We start from the raw sequence: 18,287 nt of genomic DNA, 5'->3' as shown, positions 1-18,287 counted from the left end.
CCGAGCAGGGCTGGTGGACCAAGAGGCCATTTTACAGCAGGTATTGGTTCCTGTTTCCTTATTAAGTCCTGCTAGAAACTAAACACCTGCATGAACAGACCAGGGTCACAAGTAGAGGCCCAAGCAGGTAAGGAGTTTTCATTTCCCTTAACAGCAAATGTGCCCTGTGTTGTTGACGTGTTTCTAATTTGAAGTGCTGTGACAGTTTCATGACTGCTGCTGTGTATTAAGAGCTTGTCTGGCAGCGTGGTGTGAGTCACAGCGCAGCTTAAAGTCCTCTGTTATTAGTTGAACCCGAGCAGCACTGCAGTTTGGGATCTTACAGCGGCGCTTCATGTTGTTTCCTCTGTCAGAGTTTTTCTACTGCATCAGAAAATGTTGGTACATGTATATGTGAAGTATACATGCAAACACTGCAAGAGTTTATTAAGATTAATAGGACTGCTATCATTATATCATGCTGTCTTTGTCTTAGAGAATGAAGAAAAACCTGCGTTTAACAATTTTATCTCACTTCTTTCTGTTAATACAACTTAGAAGTTTATGAAATGTGATATAAAGTTAAAAGTTCATAAATCTGACTTATCTTGCTGAAGTCCATGTGTGTTAATCATAGATTTCAAAGCATGTAATAATGGTACGTTTATACTGTATGCTTGCATGGTTAATACACAAAACTAATAATTTACACACAGTTTCTCCTTCATTCCTCATAGAGATTCTGTGATCCTCCTTTTTCAATGAATCACCAAAATCAGTCCGCAGTATGAAAGACTGGAGCAGGAAATCCACAAGGCAATTGCCAGAGTGTGTGGTCGGGTCCTCCTCCGACAAGAGGAACTCAATTAGTGATACACCAGTGCCTGTGTGGGTTACTCACACACCCACACCAGATAATATCACAGATGATGGTGACACTTTCTCCACAGGCCGCACATCCACTCCACCTTATGCACAGAAGGAGGGTAATGACAAAAAAGGGACCATGAAGGACAGGCTAAAATCCCTCATCCCACATTCTTGGGAGGGCATCATCCATAAATGGTCAAGGGAAAGTGACAGTGTTAATGATTCTGAAGCCAGCACCAGCACGATCCAGATCCTTCCCAATGGGACCAGGGTGAGCCCTCCTGTGAGCCCACTGCTGGAACGCAGGAACTGGGAAGAATCACTGGACGGTTCGAGCCAGAACTGTAAGCCTTTGTTGAGGGAGAGCCCCATTGATGATCTGTTTCATCAGGGACCACAAGCAGAATCTCTGCTGACCAGCATCCACCCTGCAGAGTACTATGCTGAAAAGTTGGAGGTCTACAACCAGAAGTACTCTTACTTGAAATCGTGGCCCGGCCTGCTCAGACTGCTTGCTGGACTCCAGCTCCTATTTGGGGGAATGGTCTTTGCTTGTATCATTGCCTACATCCAGAAAGACAGTGAGTGGTCCAACTCCTACGGCCTCTATAATGGTGCGTATAACAATGGGATGGGTGTATCTGGGTACAGCTACAGAGGTCCTATGACTCCCTTCATTCTGGCTGTAGCTGGACTCTCCTGGATCATAACACTGATTCTCTTGGTGATGGGAATGACTATGTATTATCGTACCATCCTGCTTGACTCCCCCTGGTGGCCCCTGACGGAGGCCTTCATCAATGTAGCGATGTTCCTGCTCTACATGGCGGGAGGAATTGTATACCTGAATGACTTGAACCGTGGAGGGCTTTGCTACATGACTATAGGAGTCAACCCCATCATGGCCAATCTGTGTCGAGTTGATGGGGGCCAGATGGCGGGAACTGCTTTCATCTTCATCAATATGGCAATGTATCTGGGAAGTTTCCTGGTCTGTTTGAAGATGTGGAGGCATGAGGCGGTACGCCGGGAGAGGGAGTACTTTGAGAACCAGGTACAGTTCACTTTTGTGGAAATTTTAGACAAAAGCTCATCACTTTTAAATTCACAGTGTGATGAAAATTGCTTTTTTGTGAAGACCTGCATTTAGTTCTCCTTATAAATACCATTTTGGAGGTTTTTGAGAATAAATGTGGTTGAAATACACTCTGACATATAGAGAACAGTGTGATGTTCCTCTTTAAAGTGTTCACTTCACTGTCATTGGTTTTGGACAGTGCAGTCAGCTACTGTTTTGACCCATGCTTTTTCCTCTTTACCCTGTCTCTGTTGCTCTATCACACATGCTCTTAGATCACATTATGTGTGAAAGATAGGAAATCTATAAATATATAAATTGTCCCCCATTTTTTGTCAAATGTTTTCTTAAGCAGACGTGTTATATCAAGCACCACATTTATTCTAGGAGAGAGTAAACAATACTTATACCAGCTGCAGCCAAACCAGCCAACAACAGGCCTACAGCAGGAACAGAGCAAATCTAATTTATATTAAAGTAAGTCAAGACAATCTGCAGTGAACGTGTTCTTTTGGGAAATTAGTATGTCAGCTTTTTTCTGCTGGCCAATGCCATGGCAAACAACCAGGATTCTTTCTTAAGCTGTAAATCACTGTGTTTATTCATACATTTACTGATTATGCAGCCCTCTTTGTAAAAACGTGCCAGAAGTACAAAACGTTAAAGGTGAAGTTGACTGTGTGTGTGTTGCTGTTTCAATGTAAAAGGATATAAATAACATTTGCAGATGCGGTCACGGCTTATACCACTCATTTACTGTATACAAGATGGACACTGGGACAGCCCAAAAGTGAAGCCAAAACATCTTGATCCCCCCCTGGTAGCTGTTTGGCCCTCTAAACTAAAAAAATCATAAATATTTCCCATCGATGTTTTCGGTTGTTTTAGGTAGTAATTATCACGATGATGTTTGTTCAAGTGCTCATTTTTCTGATGTCATGATTAACAGTTGTGACAGCCGCTCTCAAACCTCTGTCAGGCATATCGTCCATATTTAAATACAGTAAATGATATCACCGAGCAGGGAAATCATTGAAAAGCTGTCTGTGGTGGTATAGTATGAATATTGAATATAGAGGAACACGTTGCATCTGTTACAGTTTCTGCCATATGTACAATATGCCCCTCTGTTACAGCAGCAGATACTTGTGTCCCATGGCAAGCTGGGTAACCCAGATAACTCAATATCTCTGGTATCTACACTGCACATGTTTACTTTTAGTTTGAGAGCATACTGCTATGAGCAAATAACTGATGCTAGCTGATAATGGTATACTTACACTCAACACTGGCATGTTACAGCCATGTGACTAAAGTCCTAATCATGGACTGGCCACTGGCATATAATTTGATTAAATTTGCACAATACACCCGATTAGTGATCAAATGCATATCCAATTCAATATCATAAAACGTTAGACTAGACTGTGTCTGCTATCATAACAGAAGTGGCATTGGGACAAACAAAAGTCAATTTCTCTCCATGTATATTCATACAGATGGCTCAGATATACAAGCGCTACATCTCTGTGTGCAATACAATATACTGATATGTGTAATAAAACAGGCACACTGTTGTAGATATTTATCAAGAACTTGATTATTCCATTCAACAACTATCAAGCTTATTGCTATTTGTGAATGGAGTTCATAGAGTTATGTTATGGAGCATCTCAGTCGCCACAGGTGAGAAACTGCATGGTCAGCTAATGTATTTGATGTCAAATAAGAAAGCTGAGAATCCAGGGGTGAACATAATAATTTCATCTCCAAGCTGAGGGAATGCAGCTTCACAGGCTTAGCTTGTCAAAGCAAAAGAATGGACCAGTTTTTTCCCTCTAGTTGTCCTTTTTTAAATATTTCTCTGACACTTTGCTTGACCTAATTTTTTCTCCACGGAACATTTCATTCATTGGTTTTCTGAATGATACTTTATCCTTTTTTCCTTTAGCCTCAAGAAGAGTACAATCACTCCATCCCTCTGGCCCCCCAGAAAACAAAACGCATATCATTCAAAGATGAAATGGATCGCTCTATGAGCAAAGATCACATCAATCAGCACGCATTTGTCTCTGAGTTCCATAAGAATCCAGTCAGTCTGAACAGAACCACAGTGCCTGAATACAACCCCAAAGCACACATCATCACAGACTACATCATGTGAGTAAACCTTTTAAATATAGACATTTAGACACATTCTTTCTTCATCTGACACCTCAAAAGAAACAAAAAGAATCAGCTCATACACGTCATGCCATTTCTCAGTCTTGCCTAAAATCCTTTCCCTTAGGAAGTATCCAGAGATCGACTGTGTGGAAGAAAGGGAAAAGTACAAAGCTGTTTTCAATGACCAGTATCAGGAGTACAAGGACCTTCACAGAGATGTCAGCAACACCCTGAATAAATTCAGAGAGCTGGATGGCATGATGACTCGACTCCTCAGAGATGGAAAAAGCCAGCAGGTGAGCTGGATGCATATGAATCCATTTCCATGCACCATATCATCATCATTCGTTGATATACTATACCAGGATGTAAGATGAAGTCAAAAAGGTCATGATTCGACCAGTGTAATACAAAAAAATCCCTGTCTCTACATGATCCAACATGATAAAGATTGTTGTTTGAGTGCTTTTTGTCATGTGCAAACCAATAGTTTTCATTTCTTAAGGATCGGCAGCGGATTCAAAGCATCCTGAAGACGTATCAGCAGAAAAAGAGCGTAAGTGATGGAGTTTCCACTCTGTGTCTTCTCTCTCTGAAACAATACAAAACCCATTCAAACATTTAACCCAGGGATGTGTTAGAAATGCTACTGTTGTGTAAACACCCAGGTAATATTTGCTTTTTTTAATAATGCTGTCTGCTGATGCGAATAATACATCTCTGGAAATTCTCATTTAACAGCTGCATTATATAAATGAATCAGGCACCAGCTATTAGGAGAAAAGGAAAAAAGATAAGAAATGAATTATCAATAAATTATTCTGTGTGTTGGTGTGTGTGTTTTACAGGAGCCTGCTTTCCTTGAGAAAAAGGAACGCTGTGACTACTTGAAAGCTAAATTAAGCCATATAAAAAGCAGAATCCGTACTTTTGACCAGGAAACGATGGCAAGTGATCGGACATGAAGATGACCAGAGAGAGAACTTCATGACAGGACAAAACAAATGACTGTACTCTGTTTATTTTTTGTGTCTTGTTGTGTCAGTAGCTTGAATGCATTGGGACTACTGTGCTTTAAATGAAAAGCATATTTTTCTTAACATCTGTGCTACAGCATCATAATGTACACTTGATACACTCCTTTTGTACAGGTTATATTGTTTATAATGCTGCATTTTCTTGCAATATTTCGTGTAATTTGTGTTGATGCCAGGAAATAACATGTCAATTCAATGTTTGTTTTCAAATTCAAGTCTTGCCAGTTACTGCAGTTTGTACTAAAATGCAAAAATTAAAATTTGTTTGATAAAGTGTTTTTTTCCTGTTTTTTTCTGTATGCTGTTTGTTATTTGCACTACTATTTCATACTGTCTTTACAACTCATCTCTGGTTCTGTGTTGGCAGCTTCAAGACTAACATAGGCTACCTGGTTTGGTTCTCACCATGTAGGCTAACTGTTAAATGATCATAACATAGTCAGTATGTTTTTTTCAGTGTCATTGAGTTTTGTGATTTTCTGTATAAGCACCAAAGAAAAATATCTGTACTCTATTATCATTTTTGTTGGTGCAACATCCAGTGATTCTTGATAGCTGTAAATCACAGCACAATGGGATCATTTTGAGTTGTTAATGTTCATCATCAAACATGGTTCAGCCCAGTAAGCACACTGTACAAATCTTTTTTTTTCTTTTTTTTTTTTTTTTTTTTACACCTTGGACTTATTAGGTATTTAGTTTACTACAAAACACCTACAAGCAATGTGGGTAACAAAAACACCAAAATTGTGTTTTAATCACTGTAAAGGTTTGACTGTTGGACACTTTTGCAGTAGCCTGTGTGGACATTTTAGATATCGTCCAAAATATGACAACTGGTCATTACACCAAACTACAAAACTTAAAACAAATCTACTATTACTTAGCCTAACACCAATATAATTCAATGGACAGCTGTCACTTTTTTGATTGGTCTGATAAAACATCTCAGTGATGACATACTGTAATAACAGTCTATCTTGTTTATGATATGGGATGAAATGTTATTAGAAAGAACTCCCACACTTCTACTGAGTTTCCACTGTGCTATAAAAACAAAATATATGTGTACATTGTCATCAGTGCCTCACCTATAGTTTCATCAGAGTCCGTCAAGCTATAATTATATTGTTTTTCCCTTCTTTTTTATTCTGATGTTTGCTGCAGGCTATTGGCTGGTGAAAAGTAATCTAGTCACATGCAAGACAGTAAAGCCAAAGTTATAGCCTACTATAACCAAAAGTCCTCTGGGTGTTGGTTCACTGCATATTGGACTATAAAGATACAGTGGGTACCTGTTTTCAGTATCACACTGACACTAGATAACAAAACTTTGTTTGCACTTCAGTGAGTTGGGGGTACCTTCTTAAATGTATAACCACTTAGGATAACAGCTGGCTACTAAATAATACTAACTATAAAATGTAGTACTTCTACCATACTCATCGTGCCATTATTAGTAGTATGTTTTATGTATCATTTGTGGTACATACTCGTATGCTCCAAACATGTAGATCATTAGTAAAATATCCAAATATAAAAAATATTATTGATCAAAACATCCATACACTTTATAAAAGTGCAGGGTGGACTGGAGCAGTTGGAGAATAATTAAAAGTGTATATTCTCAGAGATCATGTGGGAACGGCAGGTCAGTATCAGGTGAAATGTGCACCTGCTGAGACTCAGAGTAGCAGCGTGCCCACAATGAGTCAGGAAGCTCCGCAGGTTTCATTCCCGTTTTTTTTTTTTTTTTTGTAGAAGAGAAACTATCAGCCATGGAAAATGAAGTTTATGACCGCCAGAGAGCTTTAAAGCGGACTCTGGGTTGTTAGAGAGCACACGAGCATAAACGTGGCGATAATGACTGAAGCGGACGGGTGCAAAGTTGAACGCTTAGTATCTGGGTAAGTTGTGTAATAGTCTATGCTCTATATCCTTATTTCATTGTTACCTATGTTTGTTAAATAAATAGCTTCTGTTATGTTTGTCCAGTGATGTATGAAAAATATAAAATATTTAAAGTTAAATATTTAAAGCATTTGAAAAAAGGGTTGGAATTCATTTCACCTTTATGCTAACGCTTAAATGAAGGTGTCAGATCTTCCACTTAATATGGAAAATGGACAGAAGGTAAATATGCCAGCTTGTTTGGATGTACTGTGTAACAATGGATGAGTTTGTCTCTGTCATGTGTTTAATTATTTGCTGTGACTTCCTCAGAAAGAGGAGTTACATTGAAAAAGGAATTGTAAAACTATTTTACTTTTAGGTTCTCACTTTTTCTGTACTGTTTTGAAAAGCAATTGATCCAACAAAAACAAAGAGAGAGAAGAAAAACCTCAAACAGTTCTGCTTTGCCTGACTGGGCTTTTGTAGCTTCCCCTCTCTGTCTCTCAGTGGGGCTGACTCTCAGCAGGTGCACAGGTAACATACTGTAGATGCAGCACAGGGAAGGAACATCTCTCTGTGGCTCTCCCTGCAGTAAACACCACGCATGGCTGCCCCGGTTCGCCTCTTATCTGCTGTCTGTCTGAATTATTGAAGCCTGCTGGGTTGAGTTCCATGGGAGTGATGAAGTGTGGATCAGCAATACCCAAGAAAGGGTTCAGGGAGGGCTGAGGTGAATGAAGGGCAGAGAGGTGCATGCTGTGCTGCAGACAGTGTTTAAAACATTTAGCTACACCAAATTAAGTGCTGAAAGAAAGCATTTAGAACAAAGTTATTTTACTTTTTATATTCATAATTTTAATTTAATGTCATTTTTCTCATCAAGGAATCACTTAAAAGTGCTCACTGCTGTTAAATGCACGTAAATGTTGTTTTATAGTTGTGCTTTGACATGTATATAAACCAGAGCACTCCTTTTACCATTAATTCATTTCATTTCTCCTCCTTCCTTCAGGTGAATCTGCAGGAATATCTACTAAACCATGTATGAGCCTCGGTACTATGATAGCCCCCCTGTGTACAGCCCACCTTACAGCACCACCTCCCACAGCTTCTATCCCCCGAGGAGCGTCCAATCCCCCCAGAGCCAATATGTTCTCTACACAGAAAATCTCCCACCAGACTCTTACTATGTGGAGGAGAAGCCTCAACACTTCTACCGCTGGTTTTCTGCTCCTGGTTTTGTCAAAACCTTACAGGGAGCCACAACGCTCATGTGTTTCCTCATCTTCGCCTTCGTTGCGTCAACCTTGGTGTGGGATCTGAATGGATTTGGGTATGGGGGCTACGGTCTTGGCGCCACAGGGGATGGTGTTCCAGGGTCAATGTCAGGATACTATGGAGGCAGCTATGGCTACAGCAGCTCTTACATGACACCACAGTCCGCCAAGTCGGCAATGATCTCCATGGCGGCCATCAACTTCCTGGTTTCACTGGGGTTCCTGGTGGGGAGTTTCTCCCGGTCGCCGGTCATGAGGGGGTGCAGGTTCTACCTCACTGTGTTCATCAGTAATATCATCTTAGCCGTCCTTCAGGTGAAAAGTCCACCCTCACATAAGCTAACTTTATATCAGTTAATAAATGATTAGTCCACTTCACATACTAGCTCACAGGACATGTTGCAGTTAGCTGTGGTTAATAGGTGGAAACAGACAGTGATGGCGTAGTAAAAGGATGTTTCCAATTCACCAAAGTAGAAGAGTTGCACTTCTTATTCAAGACTTGTCTAGTAGCTATGTTGCATTCTGGTCTATTGAGTTCAGTCTCTGCCCCTTCTGACACTGACATCTCTTTGTTGCTACTGTTGAATAATTTGTTTTCCTTTTCATGTGCTGCAACACTGTGAGTTAAAAAGGAAACTCTTGATTCTGATAAATGTATCAAAGTCAAAAAGCTGTTAAAAGGTCAACTACGTCCACCAGCTGGTTACTTACTTTGCCTGACTGCCGTTTGGCAATGGACAGAAAATGTGCAGTGGGTTTTAAAAACTTTTTTGCCAGAAACATCTGGCAACCAAAAAACAACACAAGAGTGGTGAGAGTGAGTCAGGTGGTAATTCTCTGTGAGTTCATGGCCATGAGCGATACCTTTCATGTTTGAGATAAGCTCAGTCATTTGATCAATTGTTAATGTAAAAATATGAATTATATACACTTTAAGCTGGATCCATTAATGTCCAATATCCACCCCAACATTATGTTTTAAATGAAAAGTACATCACAATAAGGAAGTTATAATACCATTTGTGACCAGACATGAAATAATCTAGGAAGAAAAATGTTAAAAACAACCAGTAAAGAGGGGATATGGAATACTGTTACAGTTTCATACCACCACTTAACTGGTTATTATGTTAGTTACATATAGAGCTGCAACATTTAGTCAATTAATCAATTAATCTGTCAACAGAAAATGAATCAGCAACTATTTCAGTCATTTTTTAGGCAAAAATGACAAATATTTTCTGTTTTCAGCTCCCAACATGATGAGTTAATGCTTTTCTATTTCATACCTGGTATGTTAATGAAAATCTTTGTGATTTTAACTGCTGGTTGGACAAAATAAGACATTTAAAGACATAATCTTTGACTCTGGGAAATTATAAAAAGTGTTTTTCACTATTTCATGGACAAAATGATAGATTGATTAATTGAGAAAATAATCTGCAGGTTAATAATAATTCAAATAATTGTTAGTTGCCGCCCTAATTACATATGCCAAGAAAGCTTGTTGCGTTTTCTAAAATTTTGCACTGGCAGCATTTTTCAAACATAATATATTGTGGGATTTAAACCATAATTGTGATTGATCCTGACGTTATTTCTTTCTAGGGCATCATCGACATCATCTATGTGATCGGGGTGAACCCGATGTCTCAGAGCTCACAGAGCATGCTGTACAACCCCATGCTGATGATGTGCCAGAACATGCAGGGCAACCCCAGCCTCAGTGGCAGCGCCGGTTTTCCCGGTTTTCCTGGGGGCTTACCCATGTACAATCAATACCTGCACCATTACTGCTACATGGACCCTGAGGAGGTTAGTTCAAGTATTCTATTTTATTTTACAAAGTATATTTAGTATATTTTTATTTTATTATTTTCTATACTATTTAATAATTTACCCTCTTTCTTCAGGCAGTAGCATTTGTGTTGGGTCTGTTGGTGGTGTTGGCCCTGTCCCTGTCTGCTTATTATGCCTACAAGACCCGCAGCAAGATTTGGCGCCATGGCAAAGCTAACATTTACTGGGATGCGCCACTGGTCAGGCAGTCAGAGGGGCAGGATGTACAAGACTGGGTGAGTAAAGTCTCTGCCTCATTTATGATATATTTCTTCATGGAATGGTAGCAAAGGATGAAAAGACTTTGAAGCCACGTGGTTTCTAGTTTTTCTCCAGCCATATCAAGAAACAAAATCCAGAGTGACTTCATTGCTTGCAATCTCATTATTCTGTTCAAGTTACCAGTCAGTGGTGACTCTCAGTGCTGAGACAAACAAATCATCATGTTTATGTTTTCTTGCAAGTGACCAATAGGTTTCACAAACTCCCATTATGCTGCTGTTGACTCAGAGACGGTTGGACTTTATCTTTGGCACACCCAGGTTTCACTCTGACTGATCATTAACCAGCCTTGTGATAACAGATGCAGAGAAGTCATATACAAATGAGTAACAAGCAATCCTTAGTGACAAGAAACTACTCAGGAGACTCTTTTATAGTAATTCAGGGATTCAAGTTACAGATTGTTTGGACAGATAATATACACCCATTTCCTGTACACAGTCATAATCACACATCACATGATGTAAATTATTCAGTGTTCACCTGAGTAAAAGACAAGTTATAGCTGTTTCTAAATTTAATATGCAATATTTGATAAATCCAACATAGAAAGTGGTCATGGTTATGCGAGATCAAAACACACCATCACCATAAATTTCAACATAGAAATTAATTTGTATTGTTCTTTTTTTTTTAAATTAATAACATTTTCTGTGTAATTAACCAAAAATCTCAGAAAAGTACAGCATCAGCTTAAAAGAAAGTCCCTGAACACTTGACAGGTCTTTGTATCATTTATGCTGAAGCTTTATATGAAATTGTAAAAAGAAGGAAGAGACAACTTAACATTAAAACTCAATTCGTCATGAAATTTGGTAGGTCTACACACATTCAAGTTCCCCTCAGGATGAATTATATTCACTGAGGTGATCCCCTGACCTTTCATCTAGTGCCACCATCAGGTCAAAATGTTAAACAACGACCCAATACCTTCATATAAATGACTGCCTCATCTTCTGCTGTAAAGTCAGATTCCTGTTTTGCTTGCTCTCAAGACTCTTGTGACCATGTGAATAATGCTCTTTCACTATAGTAAAATGACAACTTCAGTTGTAGCAAAGATGATATTCTCATGCTGTTGTACTGTGGATAAATGAGTGTACAAAGTGTCTGACAGTGTCTCTATAGACTGCAGTTCTCTCTCTGTCCTGGTGCAGACCATCACTGCTCCAGCATTTAGCAGGTATTCATGCTGCCGTGGAGCCCTGTGACCGCCGTGCTGTGTGTACATCACAGCGGTAGCCTCATGGGGTGTTAAGCAGTGATTAATCTACTGGAGGAGTAGTGTACTATGAATGTATCATGTCCACAATGAGTCGTTATGGAAAGGGAAGAAACATATGTAATCAGTTTATCTGGTGAGGCCTTGGCCTACATACTGCCTATCATTGCAAAGTGCGTAGTGAGTCGCTTCATCGCGATGCAGGCCCTATTCTGGGCCACTCTTGTATTGCAGTGAAGATGCTTGCCTTGCAGGGAGGCATTTATAATGTATGTGGCATGTATAATGTATAAAAAGGGTTGAGTTGCCTCAGTGTTACTGTGTGAATCCCCACAGAGAGAGGTGGCGCTAAATGATTCAGTCTGCGATGGGGCTGCTTCACCACACTACTGCAGATTGGACACCTCACATAGAAGTAATTTCCCTATTTTGAGACACATTTTCATTGAAAAGAGCTGGGAAAGTGTTGAGAGAAGATGCAATTATAATGCAGAATGTAAAATACTACATCCCAATAGGAAATACAGTATACATTTGGAAAACTGAATGCTGCTTGCAATATATCCCAATAAATAAATATCCCAAGATGGTATATGCAAAAATAGTGGGGATATGGATTTATTATATAGTGCAGAACTCAAAGTAAAATAAATGCTGAAATTATTGAAATATAAATATATGAAATATAATTAAGATTGAGAAATATTTTATCAAGCAACTGGATTTGAATTTTTTTTTAAATTTGCAACAATTTTTACAACAATGAACTTTATTGTATAAAATGACATCAATGCACTGAAACAGTAAACTTCACTGTGAATTTAATCATTATAAATAACTATAAATAAAAAAACAGCATAAACAAATGTACGCATATTAAATTTGAGATAGGCCAATATCTGTTGATAATATCCGCTGGCTGATATATTGGTCATTTTTAACCATGGACTGAGATGCAGTACACAGTATTCATTTTCACAGCCTTGTGAGTACAACTTAACTGTTTAACGTACCTTTCCACACAATGAATTTTATAAATACAAAAATCTGCATTCAGGATTAATTTGGCTACTAAAATACTTACATAAAATCAGTCTGTCACTCTGTCTGTCTATAGAGAACTTCCACTTCTCTTAGTTCTCTCCCTCATTTTCACAAATGCTGACTTGACTGAAAAGTACAGAAATTAATAGCTTTGGAAATTCACAAAAATCACAGCATCACTCTGCTGCATCGTATCGGATTCCCTGCAGTGTCTAGAAGGTTTTTTTTCCACACGGAGGATCATCCTGCAACTTGACATTCATGAGATCTATTTCACAGGATGTTTTTTCCCAGATACTCACATCATCTCACTATATTCTAATCCCATGTGACTACACTCCAATCCAGATATAGGTCAAAGAGGTCATTAATGATGCATTATACAGTAAGACAATATATTACATGAGACATATTGTAGTTTTAGTGTTTGATTGTCTTTATTTCTTTCTTAATGCTTAAAGAAGGCCTGACCATGCATTTCTTTATGAAATTCTTTATATAAACACCTTTCTGCCCCTATCTGTATCCGTACAGGATTTTCATATTTCTGTGTTGCACTGTGGGTGTTAAAATCTTCAGTTTGATAAGCAAACTGCTGTATTTTGTCTGAGAGAGAGAAGAACCTTGATGCTCTGCTGCATATTTACCTGATAACTGGGAAAGATGGAACAACTGAAATGTTTGTTCCACTGATTTCATTCTTGCCATTCTTTGCATTATCATGATGATTTGGGAATGTGTGCCCCCCCCCCACACACACACACACACCTCCTCTAACATGCATTTCATGTCAGACACAGTTGAGAAAATTGCTTTTGTGTGTTTCCCAGTTTATTGGTTCTGATAGTTGGTTTAGGAAAGAAAAAGGGGAGGAAATAGAGGATTCCTGGTCTCTGGGGTTGATGGATGTTAGACCTGCTTTTCACTTAACTGCAGTGTGACCAAGGCTACTGTGTGTGTTTGTGTGTGTGTGTGTGTGTGTGTGTGTGTGTGTGTGTGTGTGTGTGTGTGTGTGTGTGTGTGTGTGTGTGTGTGTGTGTGTGTGTGTGTGTGTGTGTGTGTGTGTGTGCGTGTGTGTGTCCTTGTATTTGTCTAGCTACATGCATACATATCTGGCAATGCCACAGGCTCTCTCACTGGAGTGTTTTTGCTGAGCAGTGTAGAGGACTCTCCAGTTCTGCACTTTGCTGCAACACTATATGACAGACTTAGTGCAGTCTGAGCATCACAGAAATGGAAAGTTCTGTATTATCTGTATTTTCTGTACGTTCTCATATACACTATTACTCTCTATGTTTTCTGCTGTAGATTAAATACAGGTCACATGATTTATGTTTTCTGTTTACCCTGTTTTTCTGTGTCTGTGTCCACATGAACAGAATTAAATTATTCGAGTGGAACATTTTGAAATTGTAAATGCAGAAATTCATTGTAGCGTTTACAAAAAACATAATTCTGCATCTGCAAACACAAACATGAGAGATTCTGATTCCAGTTTCCTGACTATCTTAGGTGGACCATGATGGAGAAGTACGCAGCACCCAGCAGGCACCGACTTTTGTTGTATCAGAGAGAGCAGCTCCTGACCTCAGGGCGGAGAAAAGTGTGGTCTCCTATGGCAACAGAGCCGTCAACATCCACAGCGAGGAATATTATAACGGCAACAGGTGAGTGATGGTCAGACCTGATGAGTCCATAAAGCAAAGACATGTATTCCTTTTTTGCTTTCTGTAATTTTAGGCAGGAAATACTCAAATTAAAAGATGATGAATGTCAGTATAAAGGTTGACTATTGGCAGGTAAGACAGTCAGCATAAATCCAACATATACTTTTACATTCAGTGTTTTCAGTTCAACTCAATACAACTTTATTTATACAGCAATGAACACCACCATGATCAACAAATGCACACATACAGTAGGGGAAAAAAACAACACTGTTAATCACCAAACTAAAAATAATCATCAATTTGACAAAACTAAAATGCAGCTGTAGAATTTTGAAAACCTATACACAATCAAACACTTTGTGTCTGTATCTTTCTTTTTTAAAGTTTCCATTCCAACAGCAGTAAGTGTGCTGCTGAGACTCCGCACCAAAAGGCCGGGGTCCCAGTTTACTCCAGCAGCTCCACAGATGAAGATGACAGCATCAGGAAGCCTCCTTATCACGACGAGAGGGACCGGAGGAAGGACAGACAGCCTCGGCCTGCTGCTCATGAGATCGTGGAGTCCCAGTATGAAACTGGTTACACCACTGAAGACACTGGGAACGAGCTGGACCGGAGAGACACAGATTACCTCTTCAGGTGCGTCAATTCTCTGCTGCCAGTAAATGCTTTAACTCCACTCTCAGGACAATCTGTTGTGTTCACCAGCCGAGAAAGCGCGCATTTCATGCAGTGTGTTTCATGCAGTGTGTAAAGAAATAAAGATTAAGAGATTAAGATCATATATAGGCTTAATTTACTCATGGAATTGGAATGCAAATGAAATCATGCAAATGTGGTTTTCCTGAACTGTGTAATTAGTAAACACATTTTAAAGATGTTGAAAGATAAGTTAATATGGACTATTATTGTATTTACTGTAATTTAACTGAGATTTTGAGACAGAGCTAAATTTATTTCAAAACTTACTTCTCAAAATATTATTTGTTATGTAATTAATGTAATCTGAAATAAAAAACTGATTATTCGTATTTGAGGAAAGCTACAGTTAAATTTGTATATTGTGTAAAACAAAAATGTAGGGTCATTCAAAGAGCACATAAGAAAATCTGTGTCTGACTACTTCAAAATGACAAACAAGGTGCCCCTACACCTGATAGTGTGTGATACCTTAAATTAGGACCCATGGCAGAGATGCACTCTATAAATAGTTAGAATAATTGGTTCCATCTATTAAAACTACATAGGCAAAATTGTGAAAGGCCTTCTTAAATCAAAAAACAATTATATGAATTCATTATGAACAAATTGATTGACAAACTTGAAAAAAAAGTATACCTCTGGGGTCTGTGGGTAACCCAGTTGGTGAGATACGGGTTAAAATACTTAGTATTTATCTGAGTAATTTAAAGATGTTGACAGAAGCAAACCAGCATCAGTCTAAATTAAAAGTTAAAGTATTTCAGGTCAATCTGAGAGGAAGCTTTACTTCCTTCTGGCTTAACTTTTCCTAATCAATCACATATTTAATGTGTACTGCCCTGAAACAATAATGTTTATATTCACTTCATATTAATATACCACTCCAGGCTGTTCCCAGAGATAATTTCAGACGACCAGCGCAAGCAGTACAAGAGGGAGTTTGAGTCTGACCTGGCCCGTTATAAGAGCCTCTGTGCCGAGATGGATGACATCAGCGACCAGATGCACAAGCTGAACCGAGAATTGGACACGTTGGAAGAGGGCTCTGTGAAGTACCAGGTAGAGAATAAACAGGAGGGAAAACACTGAGTGGAAAAATTCAGGGCAGACTGCCATGAGAACGTAATCATAGCTGCATCTTTTAATTATAGCCAACAGCTTAGTCCATCCTCAGTATCAACCACATAACCAATACAGTTTTCATCCAGTTTTATGTATGGGTCCTTGAATTATTTAGTTTTTGTTGTTGTTTTTTGTCATTAGAATTAAAATATTCTTGTACAATTGGCTCGTATGGTTTATGACATAAAGTCAGTACAGTTCATTAAGAGAATTTGTGTTTCCATTCTCAGGGTGTTGCTGATGAGTATGATCGACTGAGAGACCTGAAAAAGGTGAGTGAATTAGATTTGTGGTGTCATAATGTGACATTAAAGTAATAGATATATATTTTGGGACAAAATATATAAGAATGTATTTGATTATTTAATTTTAAGAAGCTGCTAAAACATGATGGTGGAGAAAGTGGCAAAAACATATATTTAGATATAAATATAATAGCCTATCTGATGGATATTCATGTCATATGCTCAAAGAAGAACAAGGGGGAGAGGTCTCCTCAAAAAGTCACTGTTCTTAGAAATCTTTTTTGCAGCACATAAAGTTTACAGAGATTATGAGGGTTTCATGTATGAGCCCAAACAATTTTACTATAAATCAAATAGGGATAAATCATGGAATAATATAGTTAATAAACAGCACATACTGAATCTACAGCCAGCAGCCAGTTAGCTTAGCATAAAGAAAGTGTACAGGGGGAAACAACTAGCCTAGCTCTGTCCAAACATGTCTTGGCTAGGTGCAGTGACTCTCTAGATTCCCCGCTGGCACATAACCAACTGTGAAACCACAATATGTCATTTTTACACTTGAGGTTTTGAACAGATTAAACTAATATGAGTATCACTTTCTGATAAACTGCTCTTTACAAAGGGTTACAAGCATTCATTAATGGTTTAAAATCTTTGCTAATGCTCTAGAGATTATTAAAGCCATTACTAAGAATAACATTTGGGTTGCACGGTTGTGCAAAAACACCCAGAATTACACTCTTTTTAGGAGTTCAGCTCATCAAGAAGAGCCGTCTAATAGTTGGTTTGAGCATTTAACCTCTAGAAAAGGATTGCAGAGCATCAGGACCAAAAAACATTTATAAACACCTTATTAATATTTGCGACTTAGAGTGTGACGTAGAATTGATGGATTACTATAAGAACCCTTCACTGATGATTGAATAATATTTATAATTGCAGATATGATGACTTATTGTAAATTGAGAAAACAATAAACAGTTATTAATTGTTAAGCAACACTTATAACCCTAACCCAACACTTAAAACTATATTATTACCAAATAATAACACTCATGTCATGTCGATATTAAAACTGAATGATGTAATACATGTTATTTTAAGTATCTTTTATTGTGAATTAAGGTCATTTTAACTATATCTGCTTCTTTAATTTTTTCTTTCCTTTAGTCACCGGATTATCAAGCAAAGAAGAAGCAGTGTAAAGAGCTTCGGCAAAAACTTTACCACATCAAACGTCTGGTGAAAAACTTTGATCGAGGTCTTTGTTAGTGTGTCAGTAATCTGTTCAAACAGCTGAGGATGATCTCTGTCAGTGTTTGACCTGGCTGACGAATCAAGGATTCATGCAGAATTCAACTGCTGCACATGGGTTCCTCTTTCCTTCATTTTTTCTACTTGGCTGTTTTGACCTTAATGTTTACAACTCCTGTATTACTTTAGCAGCTGTCGGAATAGATTACTGTCGGGGCTACTGACGGACTTTGCTGTGTGGTTTGTAATATAAACTGCTTGACAACTGGCCCTGAACTAGTACCATGTGTAAAAATTGTACTTTTACGTTTTACCTTTTACTTCCTGCAACTAAACTTCAACAAACGTTTAATTGTTAAAGTATGTTTTAGTTTTGCAAACTAATTAATGTCAGTTTTTATATGGAGATTATGTGTGGCATGAATGAATTAAGAATGAGGATGAATAAATTAAGTGCTTTTGTCATATGAATACACTTATACATTTGTGGTACATGTTGCTGTGTTTATTTGGCATTCTTCATACAGTAATTACAACACTTTTTCAAGTAGTCTGAAAAAAACAAAAACATAACAAAAGACACATTGTCATCTTTTGATTC

General features: G+C 38.3%; 1 protein-coding gene across 1 annotated transcript; it reads left to right on the top strand.

Annotated features, from left to right (window-relative positions):
• LOC133990977 (uncharacterized) lies at positions 1 to 18,165 on the top strand. Its single transcript, XM_062429419.1, has 14 exons — positions 1 to 127; positions 717 to 1,903; positions 3,879 to 4,087; positions 4,218 to 4,389; positions 4,599 to 4,649; positions 4,942 to 5,054; positions 8,063 to 8,615; positions 9,912 to 10,118; positions 10,217 to 10,378; positions 14,203 to 14,357; positions 14,745 to 14,999; positions 15,950 to 16,121; positions 16,415 to 16,456; positions 17,603 to 18,165. The coding sequence occupies exons 2-14, from the start codon at positions 767 to 769 to the stop codon at positions 17,702 to 17,704; spliced, it is 3,330 nt and encodes a 1,109-aa protein (XP_062285403.1). The 5' UTR covers positions 1 to 127; positions 717 to 766; the 3' UTR covers positions 17,705 to 18,165.
• Positions 18,166 to 18,287: the final 122 nt, after the last annotated feature.

Source organism: Scomber scombrus, chromosome 11 (genome assembly GCF_963691925.1).
Source record: "Scomber scombrus chromosome 11, fScoSco1.1, whole genome shotgun sequence".
In the NCBI taxonomy this organism is placed as follows: domain Eukaryota; kingdom Metazoa; phylum Chordata; class Actinopteri; order Scombriformes; family Scombridae; genus Scomber; species Scomber scombrus.
The sequence above is the reverse complement of the archived record's forward strand: the minus strand, read 5'-3'. Positions and strand labels throughout refer to the sequence as shown.

Excerpts from the sequence above, each read along its gene's own strand:
- LOC133990977 (XM_062429419.1), top strand. The coding sequence starts at position 767 with ATGAAAGACTGGAGCAGGAAATCCACAAGGCAATTGCCAGAGTGTGTG. Across the intron at positions 15,000-15,949 it reads GACACAGATTACCTCTTCAG|GCTGTTCCCAGAGATAATTT; the intron begins GTGCGTCAATTC and ends ATACCACTCCAG. Across the intron at positions 16,122-16,414 it reads AGGGCTCTGTGAAGTACCAG|GGTGTTGCTGATGAGTATGA; the intron begins GTAGAGAATAAA and ends TTCCATTCTCAG.